The 18,790-nt window shown below is 41.6% G+C and overlaps 2 protein-coding genes across 5 annotated transcripts in view; both read left to right on the top strand.

Annotated features, from left to right (window-relative positions):
- RAI14 (retinoic acid induced 14) overlaps positions 1–11,943 on the top strand; it is a 143,365-nt gene extending 131,422 nt beyond the window's left edge. For 3 of the 4 annotated variants that reach the window (XM_012640525.1, XM_012640523.1, XM_012640522.1), the window contains 6 exons: positions 130–184; positions 2,555–2,673; positions 3,479–5,014; positions 6,185–6,334; positions 9,371–9,436; positions 10,039–11,943. In XM_012640525.1, the coding sequence (XP_012495979.1) occupies positions 130–184; positions 2,555–2,673; positions 3,479–5,014; positions 6,185–6,334; positions 9,371–9,436; positions 10,039–10,116 (2,004 nt within the window). In that variant the 3' untranslated portion in view covers positions 10,117–11,943. The remainder of the gene's footprint in view (positions 1–129; positions 185–2,554; positions 2,674–3,478; positions 5,015–6,184; positions 6,335–9,370; positions 9,437–10,038) is intronic. The other variant, XM_012640524.1, reaches the window with a different exon arrangement.
- A 6,335-nt stretch (positions 11,944–18,278) lies between these two features.
- Positions 18,279–18,790, top strand: part of TTC23L (tetratricopeptide repeat domain 23-like) — a 28,782-nt gene continuing 28,270 nt past the window's right edge. Inside the window, exon 1 of the mRNA XM_012640518.1 lies at positions 18,279–18,346. Coding sequence (XP_012495972.1) covers positions 18,279–18,346 — 68 coding nt within the window. The remainder of the gene's footprint in view (positions 18,347–18,790) is intronic.

The raw sequence follows: 18,790 nt of genomic DNA, 5'->3' as shown, positions 1-18,790 counted from the left end.
AGATCTGCTAGCTGTTTTTCTAGTAGGTTAACACTGACTCTGCTCTGTGTAAACTCAAGGAGGAAAATCTGCTTGAATCTTTTGTATATTTAGGAATATTCTTTGAAGTCACTTTTTGTGTTTGAACAGGCCGAGATCAGTTCTATACGAGAAAACAAGGACAGACTAAGTGACAGTACTACAGGTAAGATAAGGAAGCATCTGTTTTTGTTCCTTCGACCAAACTTTACTTCATGTTCATTTAAGGAATGCAAAGGCCACGCCAGGGTACTCTGTATAGGGTGGTCGGGAGAAAGCATGCCATCACGGAGCTGCCAGTAAGGCACTGGCAGACCCTCTCTGTGCTTCATGGGGCCTTAACCTGGCTTTTAAAGAGTCTCTGAGTTTAGATATGAAAAAATACGCCTCTGTTTTCCTTCGTCCCTAACTCAGTGTTAGCATTTCCTTCAATTATGAATATAGCCAATAAACTCCAGTGGTGTTAGCAGATCAGAGACTTTGTCACCAAGAGAATTCCTATCACCTTACTGCTATTGCAGATATCTTGAAATATTGTTTACAATATCTTTCCTGAAAATTATGGCACTTATTAGACCTGCTGCTGTATCTTGTTATTTGGTGTGTTACAGAATAAGCTCTTAAATTACTGTAGCCTGTATATTTTATGCATTCAAAAACAGTATTTTGAGATGAGGTCCATAGGCTTCAGGCTGTCTGCTAACTGTACATGTTGCAGCTGAGCAGCAAGTTACTTCATGAAGGGAGAACCAACCGTGTACCTTCACAGTTGTCCTGATCTTTTCTACTTTGGATTTTAAGTAGACACATGCAAAGACAGAGTGTTAATAAAATCATATGCAATCATATTGTCTTCAGCAAGATAGGGTTTAATTCATTCTATCTTTGAAGAGTACCTCCTAAGAGTTTACCCTCTAAGAATGTAGTACGATATCTTCAGAATCAATTTTACACATAGAGTAGATGATTTCAGAGGCCCCTTTTTGGTCCAGGATTCAGTTTCTTAGTCTATTGTGCATTTCATATGTGTTTGGAGCCTTTAATTTGCAGAATTTAGAAATGTTAAACTTTCTAATTCCTGGCAGAGATCAGTGTTAATATAATTGAACAAGTGTTACATTGCATACTTTTAAAACCTTCCATTGTGTCTTGAAAGTAATTTCTATTGCTTAGAATTGCAGTCATGTTCCAAATTCCCTGGTTCATTCCATGCTTACCATACTTCATGTCAATGGGACTTAGAAAGCTGGGGCTTAGGCATCAGATATCAGAACAGTGCCTTATTATCAGATGCAAGCATTTCTACAAAGAAATGTCACTTTGCATTCTTCCAAATTAAGTTTTCATCTCTGCATTAAATGGCTGTGAGAAAAAGCACAGCGTAAAAAGTTTAAATCAGTGCTATGTAGAGTGTGATCTGTAAACTATTGCATTTAATGAAGGAGTTTCTACCAGAAATTCACCCAGCTATGTCACTAAACACTCTGCTTTGTCCAGCTGACATTTTTTTCCATAGGAAGACTTTCTGGATGAAGGAAGCAGTACATTGCGTTACATTGTGGAGGAAGTTCTTTATTTTAAGGAACACTTTGAGTAGCACTGCTTTAGATGTGGTTTCAGCGTGATAGTCAGTAGGATGTCAAAAAGTTGAAGTTTATCAACTGTGATTACTATAGGATTCAGAGAAGAGAAGATCATTTCATGCCTTAGTCAGCGAATGCCTTGAGGAGGAGGCAAAGTTTGACGTGGGTCTTGAACGATGCCCAAGAATTCTCTAGGCAGAGAGATACTGCAAGGGCAGTCTTGTGGTTGAAAATGAAAGAATCAGCCATGTATTGAGAATCTAGAGAATATGACGATAACCATGAATCTGAGGGAAAGGGAAATCTAGGAAAGCAGTAGTGAGTCATAAACCTGAAAAAGTAGATTGGGGACAGATCATAGAGGCCTGAACCCAGGTAAAGGAATTTAGAGATTATTTATAGAGGAAGAACAACCGAAGCACTTGAAACAAAGGAATGACCCAATCAAAGTATGTTTTGGGAAGATTGGTCTGACATTGTTGTGCAGGCTACATTTTTACTGGGGAGAGGAGAGATTTGTCAGGAAGCCGTTTGCAGTTTCCAAGTAAGGTGCAAAAGTCTAAACTAGAGTAACGGTGGTGGGGATAAGAAATAAACCAGATTCCAGAGATATTTCTAAAAGGATTCGAAGAACTGGGACTTACGAGGCATGAGAAGGAACCAGAAGCCACTGAGATATGACACTTAAGTGAATGGAAAATGTATGACCAAATTCATCGGTTTTCAGAATCAACATATATACACATGTATCTAGTATCGTGCTAGGAATACCACAGTAAGGAAGCTCTGGTACCTGAAAATTGCTGTTTGTATGTCCAGTTGTGGGGGAGGGGTTTTATGGCTTGGACCAGGAAGAAGAACTGGATTAGGCTAGAATGTGTGTTTGTTAGAGGTTAGGGAAATAACAGCTTAATTTTTTTATATTATTTTAAATTGCCTTTCTTTTTTCCAAGGTGCTGATAGCTTATTGGATATAAGTTCTGAAGCTGACCAACAAGATCTTCTTGCCCTATTGCAAGCAAAAGTTGCTTCCCTTACCTTACACAATAAGGAATTACAAGATAAATTACAAGTAGGTAAATGGATTGCTACCATAGACTATTCTGTAGAGTCAAGCTATTGTTTTTTCAGGAGTAGTCAGATGTATTTTGTTCTAAATATCTACGTTAGTTTCTTCTTGTTTTTAAATGTAGTTATCTTTAAGCGTATTATAGTTTCGAATCATTTGTTTTTTGAAAGTGTTATTCATTAACCCTATTTCTATAAATTGCTAAATTGGTAAATTGTGTATAATTAATATACATAGTATCATACATATGATATGACAGTTATAAATGTTTTCATAAAATGTAGATGTATAAATAAAATATATAAACACTATAAATAAAACTTATAAATACATATTATATACATAGAATGATAGTTTTATGTATTATAAAATTTTATATATACACCAAAATTTTATGTTTTAAATTATGTATATAATATTAGTTTATTCATTTAGTAACATTGATCATTTGGCAGATTTTAGAACTTTATAAGAAATAGCTATACTATGCTCGTTGCCCTTCTTGGCAAGTAAAATGTAATTAGAAACAAAGGAAAAATTTGAATCAGAGGTTTTACAGACAAAACAATTCCCGTGTTTTGAAAGTGACACAAATCATCTGTCCTAATAGCGTACAGAGTAAGTTTTGTGTCATTAGTCTGACTCTCACATCCCAGGACATGTTTTTTTGGTGGCACGAAAGTTACACATGCAAAATGGTCTTCCTGCTCCTCCCATACTTTACTTTCAGATTTGTTCCTCCCACTCCAGTTGCCTGTTCACTTAACCACACCTTTGGTGCCATTTAATTCTTGCTTTTTTTTCCTAGGCCAAGTCACCCAAGGAGGCAGAAGCAGACCTAAGCTTTGACTCTTACCATTCCACCCAGACCAACTTAGCCTCATCCCTGGGCAAACCTGGTGAAACCTCTCCCCCAGATGCCAAATCATCTCCATCTGTCTTAACACATTCCTTAGGTAAATCTACTATTGACAGTGACGTCAGAATTCAGCAACTACAAGAGATTTTGCAAGACTTGCAGAAGAGATTAGAGAGTTCTGAAGCAGAAAGGAAACAGCTACAGGCTGAACTCCAGTCCCGAAGGACAGAACTGGTGTGCTTAAACAACACAGAGATGTCAGAGAATGGCTCTGACCTCAGCCAGAAACTTAAGGAAACCCAGAGCAAGTACGAGGAGGCCATGAAAGAAGTCCTTAGTGTGCAGAAGCAGATGAAACTGGGTCTCGTCTCGCCTGAGAGCGTGGATAGTTACTCCCATCTCCGTGAGCTGAGGGTCTCTGAGGAGGAAATAGACGTGCTAAAGCAGGATCTGCAGAAGGCATTAGAAGAAAGTGAAAGAAATAAAGAGAAAGTGAGAAAGTTAGAGGAAAAACTTACAGAGAGGGAGAAAGGTATAGCGATTAAGCCACCTGCAGAAGAATATGAGGAAATGAAAAGTTCATACTGCTCTGTTATTGAGAATATGAATAAGGAGAAAGCATTTTTGTTTGAGAAATACCAAGAAGCCCAAGAAGAAATCATGAAATTAAAAGATACACTAAAAAGTCAGGTGACACAGGAAGCCAGCGATGAAGCTGGGGACATGAAAGAGGCCATGAATAGGATGATAGATGAACTCAATAAACAGGTGAGCGAGCTGTCACAGCTGTACAAAGAAGCCCAGGCTGAGCTGGAAGATTACAGGAAGAGGAAATCCTTAGAGGACGTAACAACCGAATATATCCATAAGGCAGAGCACGAAAAATTGATGCAAGTGACAAACGTGTCCAGGGCTAAAGCAGAAGACGCACTGTCTGAAATGAAGTCTCAGTATTCAAAAGTGTTGAATGAGTTGACCCAGCTGAAACAACTGGTAGATGCACAGAAAGAGAACTCTGTCTCTATCACAGAACATTTGCAAGTGATCACCACGCTGCGGACTACTGCAAAAGAGATGGAAGAAAAAATAAGCAGTCTTAAAGAGCACCTTGCAAGCAAGGAAGTGGAAGTGGCAAAGCTGGAAAAACAACTCCTAGAAGAGAAAGCTGCTATGACAGACGCGATGGTACCCAGGGCTTCCTACGAAAAGCTCCAGGCATCCCTGGAGAGTGAAGTGAGTGCGTTGGCATCGAAATTAAAGGATTCAGTAAAAGAAAAAGAAAAGGTCCATTCAGAGGTTGCCCAGATTAGAAGTGAGGTCTCACAAGCAAAAAGAGAAAAGGAAAATATTCAGACTCTGTTGAAATCCAAAGAGCAAGAAGTAAATGAACTTCTGCAGAAATTCCAGCAAGCTCAGGAAGAACTTGCAGAAATGAAAAGATATTCTGAGAGCTCTTCTAAACTGGAGGAGGATAAAGATAAAAAGGTTGGTGAAATTCTATTGCTCTAGGGTTTCTAGCAATAAGTCCTCAGCCCTTCAACCTTTTCTGTATTAAACATTTATGGTATTTGTTGGCACTAACCTATTATGGATGCTCACATGCTCTGCACGTGACTGTATCTGTCCCCACAATCGCATTAAGAAGAATTTGTTCTGTATTTATATTTTTAAAAAATTGATCTTCTGCCACTCCTCCTTACACTAAAGCATTTTCACATACTTGGTACATACTGATCCTTTAAAAATCATTTTACAGAAGCTCTGCTGCCAGTGTCAGGGATCAGCGGTGAATCTGCAAACTGAAAAGTGTTTGTGGTCCCCCTCAAACTTCAACTCCTCTTTCTGAATCAAAACAGATCCCTCTATCATATGCAAACTCAGACTCTAAGGCTTAATCCTGCTTCCCTACGCTCCATGAGTTTCCTCACCTCCTCCAAGTCAGTATAAAAACTACCCTCCCTGACCCCCATTCTCAAAGGTATATAGGAGGGGGACAGAATGTAGGGACAGGCAATTGGAGATGGCACTGGATGTGGCCGGAGGAAGGAGGGAAGCAAAGGGAAGTTCAGGGTGGTTTCCTGTGTCAGAGGTTCTGAATGGCATTCATTAGAGGGCTATTTATCTTTATTCTTTTGTAATGAATGTTTCAAAAAGAGTTTCAAAAGCCCACAAGGGGTGGGGAGTTAGGGAGTTGGTGGGGTGAGGTGGGGGTTGTGTTCACTTTCAAGCAAGGTGTCCAGAGATACTAGGCTTCCTAAGACTTATTCCTGATTGCCCATGTCAGCAATGTTGGACAAGACATAGTCGTCTCCAAATAAAGAATGCCTGAAATCCTATTTCTGATTAATTTTTTCAACTGCACTCCTTTTAAGGGTGAAAGAAGGAAATCAGCATCACAGCTTTAGTTTCCCTCGTGCACCAAAACACAATTTGTAATTCAGGGGCCTTTATTAGAACATAATGGGAGGGCTTTGTTGGTTTGCCTGATTTTGTTATGTTTCATTTTATGAGTTTTCTTTTAAAAATGAAAGAATTATTCCAGAGTGTCAAGTGCCAGAGGCCAAAAGAGAGGACTGTGTTCAAGGCTTAGAAATATCTAACATTTTGCTTCCGTAGACATTACTGCCTATTGATACAGTTTTCCTTTGTTGCTAGATAAATGAGATGTCAAAGGAAGTCATCAAATTGAAGGAGGCCCTGAACAGCCTCTCGCAGCTCTCCTACTCAACAAGCTCGTCCAAAAGACAGAGTCAGCAGCTGGAAGCACTGCAGCAGCAGGTCAAGCAGCTCCAGCACCAGCTGGCCGTGAGTGGGCGCATTTCCGCTGCCTGGTTTGGGGTGGAGGGTGAGGCAGGTCACATACGACTCAGCTATCGGGGCAAGTTGGCATTGAGCAAAAAGATTCCCAGCCCAGAGGAATGTTGTACTTCAATGAGCAATTGACTGGAGACTTCTTCAGTGAGGGCAAAAGAGGGAACCGCTGGTGGAATTCTTAAGTCAGTCTGTGCAATGAGGGGGGTGAGACGTGCAACTAGGAAGAGAGGAATTGCTTGTGCACTCTGCACCCGTCCACTGTCTTTCTACCCCTTCTTCTTTGTCTGCAACCGGCCTTCCCCTCCTCTGGGAGTGGCAAGAGCTTTTTCTTACTAGGGGCCGGGATCTACATGTTTGAAGCTGCTTCTTGGTCCCTCTGCATGTTTCACCCAGGAAAACCCTTTCATAGCTAAATTGGTTTCCTGGGGCTGTTACAACAAATCACCACAAACTTGGTTTAAAACAACTCGAATTTATTATCTTATGGTTCTGGAGATCAGAAGTCCAAAATCAGGTTCACTGGACTTAAAGGTGTGGGCAGGGCTGGTTCCTTCTCCAGGCTCTAGGGGAGAATCCATTTCCTTGCGTTTTGTAGCTTCTAGAGGCCGCCTGTGTTCCCCTGGCTCATGGCCCCCTCCTTCTTCAGAGCACATCACTTCAACTGCTGCATCTGTCTTCCCGTTTCCTTTTTCTGCGTTTGACTTTCAGGCCTCCCTCTTATAAGGACCCTTGTGATTCCATTCAAAAGCCCACCTAGATAATCCACAATAATCTCTCTCTCCATCTCAAAGTCCTTAATTACGTCTACAAGATCCCTTTCGTCATATAATGTAACATTCAGAAGTTCTAGGGATTAGGATGTGGACATCTCCTGAGAGCCATTGTTTAGCCTCCCATGATATCTGTTAAGGTTTTAGCTATCAGAGATACATTACATTTTCCACGTGAAGTCAAGGGTTAGTCAGTCCTGGACTATCTGTGGCTTCTATATACAAACAACATGGATTTGATGATTTCTCCAGTATAGACTGAACACTAGTGAATTCAGGTGTCTGCACTCCTTACTCTGGCTGCCATAAAGTACAGTACTGGCTTTCTGGAGTTAACACCTCTAGCAGTGGTGGAATCAGGGGGAAAAAAGATGTTCCTTTCCGTGTTCTACAGGTCATTCTTCTCCTGATAAAATGGCTGTTACATACTTGTAGATAAAGTGCTAATGGTTTATATAGTAATTCTTATACTTACTCAGCATGTGTTTGTTGAGTTCCTATTACGTATCAGTATTGTACATGGTGCCCATGGTATAAAAGTAAGACATAGTCCCTGCCCTGCATACTGTGGGCATCTGCAGGAAATGGTTCTGCCCAATCTGGTGAGTCGTGAAAAGCTTCCTACAGGAGACGATGCTTGTGCTGAGTCTGAAAGGGATGAGTGAGAACTTTTCCTTACTCAGCAAGGGCTGAGATGTGGCACTAGCTGGCCCTTGATAACCTTGGGGAGAGCCACTCCAGTGCAGTGGGGGTAGAATCTGGACTGCAGTAGGCTGCTTGCTTAGAGAAGTGAGTGAGTAGATGGGGATCTGGTGGGGCTGAAGAATCACAGCAGGGGGTGGGGGAAACCTAAATCAGTTTTGCTGGAAAGATAGGAGATGGTGGTGGGAGGGTGGGATGCTTTCAGTGGGGATTTCAGAGGCAGTAATGAGAGGGGCAGGGCTGTGACCATGGCTGAAAGGAAGAGAAGCAAGTCATCAAAGCCGAGATCAAGGAGTGGAGAGGCCCAGGTGTTAAATGGGTCATGCACACAGATATTAAAGGCAACCAAGTGATGACAGAAGGAGAGATGGAAAAGAAGACAGTTATCAGAAGATAAACTCATAAATAATCAAGGGGGGTTAGCTGAAAGGTAGGGAGGGAACAACACAAAGAGAGGAACCAAGTGTACCTTCTTATGGCATGAATTTCAAAGGACTGAGGTTTCATAGGTTGTCCTTTAATCAGAAGGATATTCATATTCTGACACTGAGAGGAAGGAAGGGACAATGGGTGTTGATGGAGGCTCGTGGAAGAGTTCACAGCTAAGATCCTTGAAACAGCTTGAGGCCAGGAGTCTGTGACCAGCCTGGGCAACAGCGAGAGCCTGTCTCTACAAAAAGTAGAGAAATTAGCCAGGTGTGGTGGCACATGCTTACAGTCCCAGCTACTTGGGAGGCTGAAGAATCACTTGAACCCAGGAGTTTGAGGTTATAGTGAGCTATGATGATGCCACTGCATTCTAGCCCGGGCAACAGAGTGAGACCCTGTCTCAAAAAGACAAAAAAAAAAAAAAAAAGATCTTTGAAACAGTCACTGAGAGGATTGGAGTAATAGTTTAACAAGGAGAAATAAAAGCATCAGCAGCTATACTGAAGAATCATTTGTGATTCTTTTTGGCCACCACCTTGTTTGCCTTCTCTGTATGCTGATAGCTAAATAAAATTGAGCTCCCTGGGAATTATACAACGCTGGTCATATAGTGAGTAATCCATAATTCCCTTAGAGGGAATATACTTTTAAAATTAAATTAATACATATTTGGTCATTACAGAAAAATTGAAAATACAGAAAACTCCAAAAAGTTCCTATAAATTGAAATTGCCCATAATTCAACAACTCTGGGATAATCACTTTTTGCATTTGATATATTTCCTTGCAGTATTTACTTTGACTGAATATGTCTATATTTGCATAAGTACATGTACATATATTTCTAAAACAAATTTAGGATTATAAGAACTCATTTTTACATGAGTTTTCTTCTAGAGTTGATATACCAAGATGAAGTAGGTAGATTTTTTTCTCTAAGAATATTGACTAGTATTCAGAAATATACAAGCCAATGAGCTGACAGTAGTTTTATGAGCTTCATATGCTAGCATATAGTAGAGGGTATCACTTGGGTAGCATTCGATTACAACTTTCTCATAGCTTTTTGTTTCTGTTCTTTAAAGATCTCCCAAGCTCATTAATAATTCAAATTTTCTCTTTCTAGGAATGCAAGAAACAACACCAGGAGGTCATATCAGTTTACAGAATGCATCTTCTGTATGCTGTGCAGGTACAGTAATGCCCCTTGACGTTTCTGGACATCGTAAAGAAATGTGGCAGCCGATGTTGCCAAAACTCATTAAACTAGTAGAACAAACAAAAATTAGAGGAGAATCCTTTTTACTGGAAAACCTGAAAATGCTTTTTGCTTTGCTGTGGATTTTGTGTCCAGAGCCTTGTACCCTGTTTACCGGGAGCGGCCTCGCATTCATGGAGCAATGAAGGGCAATGTGGCTGCTGTCGGCTATCGGGAGGACCCCACTTTTCCTTTCCAGGCATGCTGATGTTCTAAGAGCCATTAGCACTGCCTTACCTTGGCGATTGTTGGTGTTCTGGCTTGCTTGGCTCACATTTGCAACTGACACCCCACATAGCCTTGGCTGAGGGTTTTGTTAGATGCCTGGGGTCTCATCCTCCAGGTGGATAGGGGCAGGGCCCTCTCATTGAGTCAGTTCCTCATAGAAATGTGGGACTTGATAGGGCTGACATTCTTCTGAAAGATGGGGGAGTAAGCCAGGGGCTTCCTGCCGGCCAGCCATCTCATTCCTCAGAGGAGAAAGTGCCATGACTTCATTTAGGTTCTTATGGGTGTCTTTTGTTCGAATTTCATAGGGCCAGATGGATGAAGATGTCCAGAAAGTACTGAAGCAAATCCTTACCATGTGTAAAAACCAGTCTCAAAAGAAGTAAAGTGGATTCCTTGGCAGGACGCTGCCCCCTTGTTGTTCGTCTTTGTGTTAGATCCAGAGTTGTTGGCAACCACTGCCATTGTTCTCATTTGTGGTATGCACTGTGGCCTAGCATAGCGTCTTCCCTTTCCAAAGTTTTCTGAGGACTCGTCCCAGGAGAAGACTGCCCTCCTCAGAACTACTTAGACTTCAAACCAGCAGAGGTGTGAAAGTCCCTGTCAACCCTTCAGGTTCTAGGGCTGGGATCAGCCACATCCAAAGGTCTGGTCCTGATGTGGCAGGCGGGTACCCTCCTCGGTACCTGACCAGCTGAGTGGCTCCATCGCCACTGAGTGATATGCTGAAGTCCCCACACAGTGAGTGCTGCTTCCACTCCTGCACTCGGGCTGTGCCAGTCAGCATAGGAGAGCCCTTTTTGCCTTTGGCTTCCAATCCCAAAAACATGATTTGCTTTCTAACCAAATTAGTATGGCACTGGTTATGAAGCACCTGCTTAAGACCCTTTATCATGGTATTCTGTGGATTTAAAAACTCCAATTACTTCTTTTTCCCTCATCTGCCTTATATATCTCATCACCCTGCTTATCAGCTTCGTACTTTGATGAGCACTGTTAACTAAAACATGAAGTTTAAAAACAAAAGCAAATTGTCCTTAGAAGCTTTTTTAATTAAATCGTTGACATATTGCAAATTTTCTATGCAAACTTGCCTCCTGCTGTTATCCGTGAAGCTCAGGAAATCCAAACATTTGTGTTTCAACAAGGGACAGTAAACTGTGTGTTTACAGCCAAAAGAAATGCCTCATAGTTCCTAACCTCAATTTTTTTAAAGTGTTTTTTTTCTCTATAATATTTTTATTGGCTCTTAAAGATGTTTTCATATCTAAACCCCTAAATAAATAAAATTACATTATATTAACAAAATATTTTTAGGTAACCATGCTTAAGACTTTTTAAAAATGTAACTTTTTCCTCAAAGTTTTCGGCTATAGCAAAAAGTAGTTAGGTATTCCAGACTTAATATGAGCTGCCACCAATACCCCTAGGACTTTCTGCCATTGTGTCTTCAAAACTGTAGTGCATTTCTGAATATAGTAAATCTTCTTTTTACCCATTGAATATTTTTGAATGTCCTGACTCTACCAGCACCCATAAATGATCTCTGAAAGGACTGTTAGTACCAATCAATTTTTCGACTTTGAAACTAAAGTCGGTATGGTAATATGGTGCATAGGTCTTGGGGGGGGAAATATTTCTGTTCACTTTACTTTCAGGTTAAAAATGTTCCTAACTTGCTTGCAACTTCCCTTATGGCATTGATCTTGTTGAGGGAGATAAACAGTATATAGAATTCTCCAAAGTATTTAACTAAAAATGTAGGGCCTGCTCTGACAGGGCCCACATACTGCAGGGCTGTCTGGGCTCAGGGGGTGCTTGGCTGTACTGGATGTTACGTTAATCTGTATTGGATGAGGACCAACGACAGCAAAGTAAAAATGGCTTTAAAGGTTGGTGTTACTTAAGTTGTTTAATTGTAGTTAAGCAATTTCAAAAATGCTCCAAAGAAATGTGAAAGGACTTTTTGTCACAGCACTTAAGAAAATACAAAACAACCCCCCTCCGGCCTCCACACAGAAATGCTGCAGAGTATAAAACTTGAGACATTTTGTAGGATGCCTGACAAAGTGTAGCCTTTTATCTTGTTTCAGGATGCATATTTATTACAAGTACTCTGGTTAAATATTGAAAACTTATATGCTGTAGTTTAGTATTTTGTCTTTGTAATTTACAGAAGTTATTGCAGAAAAATAAACTTGTTTCATTTTGCATCTCTGGTGTTTTGGTGTATTTATAAACATATCTACGTGGCTTCTGAAGATCAATTCAGTAGCATTTCATTTGATGGTTTTTATTACTGTATCCTGCATTATGCTCAACCGGTGCAAGTTGTCCACACTGTCTCACACAAAGTCTCACCTCATTTTTATTTCCCAGCCCTTGAGTTCCCCCTGAGCTCTGCCCCCAAGTATCAGCCACTTTGGGGCAGTTGCATCAGAGTCCTTTAATTCAGAATTGCCTTTCATTTGATCTGTAGTCTTTTTAACTGTTTGGAAGCCTCCACTGGATTTTTTTTCTCTTCCTTCTTTTTTTTCCCTTTTTAAGGAAAAGGAAAGTACAAACAGGTAAGTTAAAAAAGTTAAAAAAGAAGTACAAACAGATAGAAAAATTTCAAATATATTCTCCTATCCCATCATAAGGATAAATTCATTCCTGATGAAACTCTTGTTGGGTGAATTCTTACAGGTTAAAATCATAATTAAAATACCAAATGACCCTGAAATAGGTACAATTACTTAAGTAGTTAGCATTATTTTTCATAATACAACATAACAAGGCCATTTCCCTTCACTCATATGATTCTGCCACCTCTACTTCAGTTCTCATTCCTTTATACTATACACTGAAACTTTTGATTTCAAACAATGCATGTGTGCGATACTCAGTGTTTACTCAATTGAACCTTTAATGCCCTCTCCTGCTCCGCCCAAAAGAACCAAAGAAATCAATGAAAATAATGCAAATGGTATATGAGGTTATTATTATTTTAAATTATCAAGTGTATGCACCATGAGAAGAGAATATACTTCAAAAGGGGCCAACCAAACAACTCAGAACATGACTTTATGGGCATGCTAATCTGGGGAGGAAATCCGGATAAACCCAAACCAGTCTTCTTAGATGGAAAGAAATGCCTCATAAACGAAAATCGGCATATGAAAAGAAACCTCATATCTCAGTGATTAGATATCAGGCTATAACTATAGGACAAGTGAAATAAAAAATAAATCTCTCTCTTACTCCTAATTCCTAGTTCACCTCCCCAGAAGCAACAGCTATTAAGTATCTTGGGTGACCTGAGACATTCTATATACATGTAGGTATGTATTTTACTTTCCACTTTACATATCTTGGAGATTGTTCTCTGTCAGCACACACATCTCGTGCATTTTAACTGCTGAATAATATTTCACAGTATGATTGTGCTATGTTTTAGTAGTTCCTCATTGATGGACATTTTATCTGCTTCCAATATTTTATAGCTACAAAAATGAAGCAGTGACTATCCTACATGTAAATGTCATTACATACATATGTGAAGATTCTTTGGATAATTTTCAAATTGCCCGTTTTCACATTAGCTTTCATCATGATATGAGACGGTCAGAGAAAAAAAGTAGAATATTGTACGTATCATCATCGCATTGAGTGAGAAAGAATGGACTATTATGTTGACTAAGAGTCATCAATTTGTTTTCCTTACATAGACTTTGTTAAGACACTCCAAAGCCTTCAATAATTAAACCCACCCATCTTAAGATAAACACATGCTATACTGTGTGGGGAAAATGTTCCCAGCACATGTTGAAGCACAACCTTTTGCAACGTGGTATAACTGGAATGTAGGGTGTTGACAGCAGCAGAAACACTATCCAGCAAAGATGGGGGTGGAGTGAGGGGGGGTGGCTGACGTTTTTTGAGCAAAGTTAAAAGACAGACTGCAAGACAAAGAGTCAACTGGAAAAGGCAACATACCAAGGAACAAGGGCATTCACAAGAGTAGCAATTTCTGTTCACCAGCTCAGGGCAGAGACTTGTTAGGCCTTATGGAGCAGTGCGTGGCACATTTGAGAAACAAAACAAGAGCTCAACTCTGATGGTCACCATAAGTGGGCCATAGGAACCGGCTGAGGGAACAATGTGTGAGTTCCAGCAGATGGAAAGGCTTCCCTTGAGAGTAAAGCCTCAAAAGGTGGAGTTGAGTAGGAGGGAAGAAATGAGATATTCCTGCACATTTATTGCAAACCAGGCCTTAAAATGGGAAGAACCAGCATATTCAAGAACCACAACCAGATGTACCAGATTATAAAATGAGGGTGTGTAGGGGAGAGAAATGATGGACACAGTCAAATGATATAAGCATCTAACAGCCAGGAGAAGAGATGGGTAGTAAGGGCTCCTTATGTGTCACCTCTGGGTGTGTTTAAAACCACGCATTTAAGTCATGTTAAACACACTGATGGGCAGAATAAGTCCTCCCAAAGGCATCTATGTCCTAATCCCCAGACCTTGTGAATATGGTAGATGTGAATCTAACCTGTGGATAATTACATGACAAGAGAATTGAGGAATTAGGATTGCAGATAAAATTAAGGTTGCTAATCAGCTGACCTCAAGATAAGATTATTCTGGATTATCTAGGTGGGCCCAATGTAACAAGAGGGGGCCCTTGAAGATGGAAAAAGAGGTCACAAATCAAGGAATGCAGGCCAGCTCTAGAAGCCAGAAAAGGTAAGAAAACAGATTTTTCCTTAGAGTTCTCAGAAGGAACCACCCTTGCAGACATACTGTCTTTTTAAGCCAGTGATACCCATTTCAGACTTCTGACCTCCAGAATTATATAAGAATAAATTTGTGGTGACTTGTTACAGCAATAGGAAACTGATACAGGGAGGCTAGAATCTCTCACTAAGATTCTCACTAAGTTCCCAAAGATGATTCACCATTTATTAAATGTTAGTGAACATTGATGATGGACCAGGCATTCATGCCGAAGGCTCAATGGCTATAACAGCTTGTGCTCACAAGGAGCCCATAGCTATCAAACAGGGCCTGTCACCTAGCGGGTAGTCAGTATTAGATGGATGGATTGCCTATAAGGCCCTCTATGACCTCATGCCCTGCTACTTTAACTGACCCAGTCTCCTCTCCTCCTCATTCTTATTGCCCTTTTGCTATTCCTTGACCCAGTGCCTTTGCATTTGCTGTTAACATCTTAGGATGTTCTCCTAGATATTTGCATGATTTGCTCCCTCATTTCCTTGAGGTCTCTGCTCAATGCCATCTTGTCAGAGAGGCCCTCCTTAACTATGCTATGTAAGATAGCACACCCCTCCCCACGTGACTACATCATTTTCTAGATCCCTTACCTGGCTTTATTTTTCCACATATCATTTATCGCTTCATTGTGAGGTGGCTCACCTGGAGTGAGTGAGTCCTGAAATCCAGCCCGCCCTCTGTTCCCAAAGCTGTACTCTTCAGGGACCTGAGTCTGGCTGGAGGAAGAGGCTTTTTCTGAATTGACAAAGCATTGCTGCCTATTCCCTAAGCTATGTACCTTTTTCTAATTTGCAGAGACACCATATTGTTTGCTAGAAGTTCTGTGTTTTTCTTCACCTAGTAGAATATAAATTCCAGTAGAGCAAAATCTTTGTCTATTTGTTCACCTTTGCTTCCCTAATGCTTAGAATATTATCTGGCACATAGTAGGTATTCAATAGATATTTTTGTCTGTGTGGATGGATAGATGTATGGAGAGTGTGAGAAACTTGCAAATAAACAGCAACTTGCCAATACAGCATGGTGAGAGTCAAGATGAGATTGTGGACAGGATACTATTGGATTTCAGAAATAAGGCATCTAACGCTGTCTTGAGAGGCCATACAATGTGTTCCAAGAAAAAGTTTATTTGCATTTCCTTTTTCTTACATTTCACAGTTCCTGGGGTTGGAATAGTTTGGAGATAATCATATTTGATTTGGGGTTGTAAGAGTCTGGGAGTACCCTCTACACATGCTTCCTCTATGCAATTTCTGCAATAGCGATACTTGCCTCTTCTACGTCAAAATCAAGGGAGGGAATGTGGATGAATGTTGTAAAAGCATATCCACCCGGATTAGTGGCATTCCATTCTGGTGTTAATGAACACACCTAAAAACACATATATTACAACCAAAGTTTGCATTTGGGGGAAAGGGTTAAGATGGCAATGGAAGGAAAAGTATCACAGAGGTTTGGAAATTTAAGTCTTCAAAGGTGTTTTAGTTCACCCAGACGAACATAATTTATTCTTTAAGCATAGGGTGATGACTTAACTCTTGCTTGGCATGGCCTTAGGTCTTGTTTTTAATTTGGAATCTCGCCACAGAGTCCGTTTCGTCAGTACTATGAGATCTATTTCAACATTATTTAATGCTGGTCAGTTGTGTCTAAATCACAAAAGGAAGAGGGCAGGGGTGTGTCCGACCTCCTGTAAGATCAGGAACTCGGTTTTTAAGGTTTCTCTGGTGTCCCCTTGGTTTAAGATGGGGGTCTGCTCAGGAGTTGGAGGATCTAGGATTTTGTTTTTAGTTCTAACCACAGTATTTCCAGCCAATGAAGGGGTATAAGAACGTATGGGTGTCTAATTTAGGGCTATGTGCCAAATGTACCCTCCTCCCTCGCAAATATTCTCTGAACTGCTAACCATTAGCAGATCTAGTGTTCCATTTCTTACCCTACCCACTTCCCGCAATCCACTTTCCTAACCATGCCTAGCTTCAATCTTACTGGGAGCGGAAACACAGACGGTGCGAGCACTATCAACTGTATCTGCGCCTTTCCTCTGGGGTCCAGAGAACCAAACTCGCGAGGACCTGCGCTGGGGGCGGGGTTGGGTCCCAGCCGGAAAGCGTGGGTGCAGGGGTGGGGGAATCGGCGGCCTGGGCTGCCGCTGCATACGACCCGCATACGTGGCAGTTTTGAACAGGTAGGGTCGTGGAGCCGGGCACTCTTTCTTCCTTCCAGGGGATTTATCTTCTTTTCCTGTGTCTTCATCTCCGACAAGGAAGGTCCTCTGAGATATGACATTAGTGGACGACTCAGCGCAGCAGAGCGAAGTGTGGCACTAGCCCTAGGTCGCGTGCGTCAGGCCCGCGGGGACCAGAAAGCGGAGGGTGAGGTGGGAACCACCGCCGGCCCTCGGGCCGGGATTCCCCGGGCCGGAAGTGCCCGCGTCCCCGTGGCTACAGGCGCTCCCAGCGAGCCCGCGGCGTTCCGTTCCCATGGCAACCGTATTGTCTCTCGGGCCGGAACCTGGGCCCCGGACGCTAAAGGCTGACCTCGCAGGCCCTCTAGCTTCAGACAGGCACCGCTGTGGTGCCGGGACCGAGGTCGGCTGGGGCCAGGCCGCTGACGCCGCGCGAGGAAGCCGCGCTGCCTGGCTGAGGGAGCCGGGAAGGCTAGTTCCGGGGCGTGGCTTCTCAGCCCTCGCCAGGTGGGCCGCCCGGGCGGGCCCTGCAGCCAGCAGCCCTTGCTGGCCGAGCCGGCCAGAACTTCGGCGGCGGGCGTACAGCCGCACGGAGGTAGCCACGGGAAGCTCTGCACGGAGCTAGGCATGTAGCCTCAGGGTTTACCAAGTTACCACGCAACAAGAGCAGAAAAGGAGGAAGCGCTTTGTACTTGAGAGAGGGGCCAAAATGTGGTCTTCAGGGCTCCATGGAATCTGATAGGAACAGGGTTCAGGGGTTGAGACATCAGAACCCCTTACTCTGGCCATAGTTTTGAAAGTAGAGATTAGAAAGAGAAATCAGTGAATCTTCCCTTCTGATTTTTGGATAGTAGATGTTCTGGATCCTGGGTCAGAGAAGGGTACTCAGGGCTCGGTGGGAATGAGTGACATTCTGCAGGTGGGTGTTGATGTTGAGTAAATAACTGCATTCGATTTGGATTTGATTTAAGCGACAGGCAATAGCCTTGAGAGTTGAATTTCACAAATACTGTAATTATAAATCACATTTTTCGCTATGAGTCCCAAACCATTTCCCCCATCAGCTGATAGTAGCAACCAAAATAGACATGAATTTTAGCTCCTTTACTAGAACCACCTACTAAATAGTGAAATGGCCCCAGGGATAAGGAGGAAAATAAACCAATGCACTGGCTGTACTTCATTTATTACTGAGAGCTGGTTGCTGTGTTTGGATCCATCTTTCCCTCAGAACTGCAAAAACAATATCTGAGTTGAGTAGGTGACCATAGTTTTGATGATCCAGGATATGCAAATGTGCTGGTTTTGAGAGGTAAATAAGTCCAGGGAGAAGTAACATGGAATAGAAATTAGGGGAAAGAAATTTAACTTAGACATTTAATTTGGCAAATGTCTTTAATTTCTGCTTTCCAGGGATCTCCACACATGAGTGTGCATAGTCCATTTGTGGATTTAGGATGGGTTATATATTTGAGTAGTTTCAGTTTAATGTTAATAGCATCCAAGACAGGGTAAACAGAATAAACTAAGCCTTTTCTCCCAAAGCTGACCTCACATGTGATTCTTGGTAGGAAGAAGATGCAAACCAGCCCCATTTGTATCCCAGCTGTTAGCAATGACATCGACTGGGACTTCTGCTTCCATCTGTAAGTACCACAGAACTCCGACATTACACTTACTGTTCTGAAACGCTGGGCCCTCTTGCTTAAGGCAAACCTGGGTGAGAAGCTTTGCATGCACATTATACAGAAGAGAAGGCTGATTTTCTGTGATGTGTTTTAATAATGATTCTGCTATAATATCTATTGTAGGTACAACCTATACAAGATGGAGATGATTTTTTTCCTAACTTAAGAAAATTTTTAAGTTTTTAAAAATAGAGATAGATTAGTTATAACAAAATTGGTAAAGTCATAGAGAATTAACTGTAACTAAGGTAATGAATAAATTAAGTTTTATGAAATAAAGTGGCTAGGCAGGGTGGCTCACACCTGTAATCCCAGCACTTTGGGAGGCCCAGGCGGGAGGATCACTTAAGGCCAAGAGTTCAAGATCAGTCTGGGCAACATAGCAAGACCTTGTCTCTACCA

The sequence above is a fragment of the Propithecus coquereli genome, unplaced genomic scaffold (genome assembly GCF_000956105.1).
Source record: "Propithecus coquereli isolate 6110/MARCELLA unplaced genomic scaffold, Pcoq_1.0 Scaffold154, whole genome shotgun sequence".
Lineage (NCBI taxonomy): Eukaryota > Metazoa > Chordata > Mammalia > Primates > Indriidae > Propithecus > Propithecus coquereli.
Note: the sequence above shows the minus strand (reverse complement) of the source record. Positions and strands in the feature narration are given on the sequence as shown.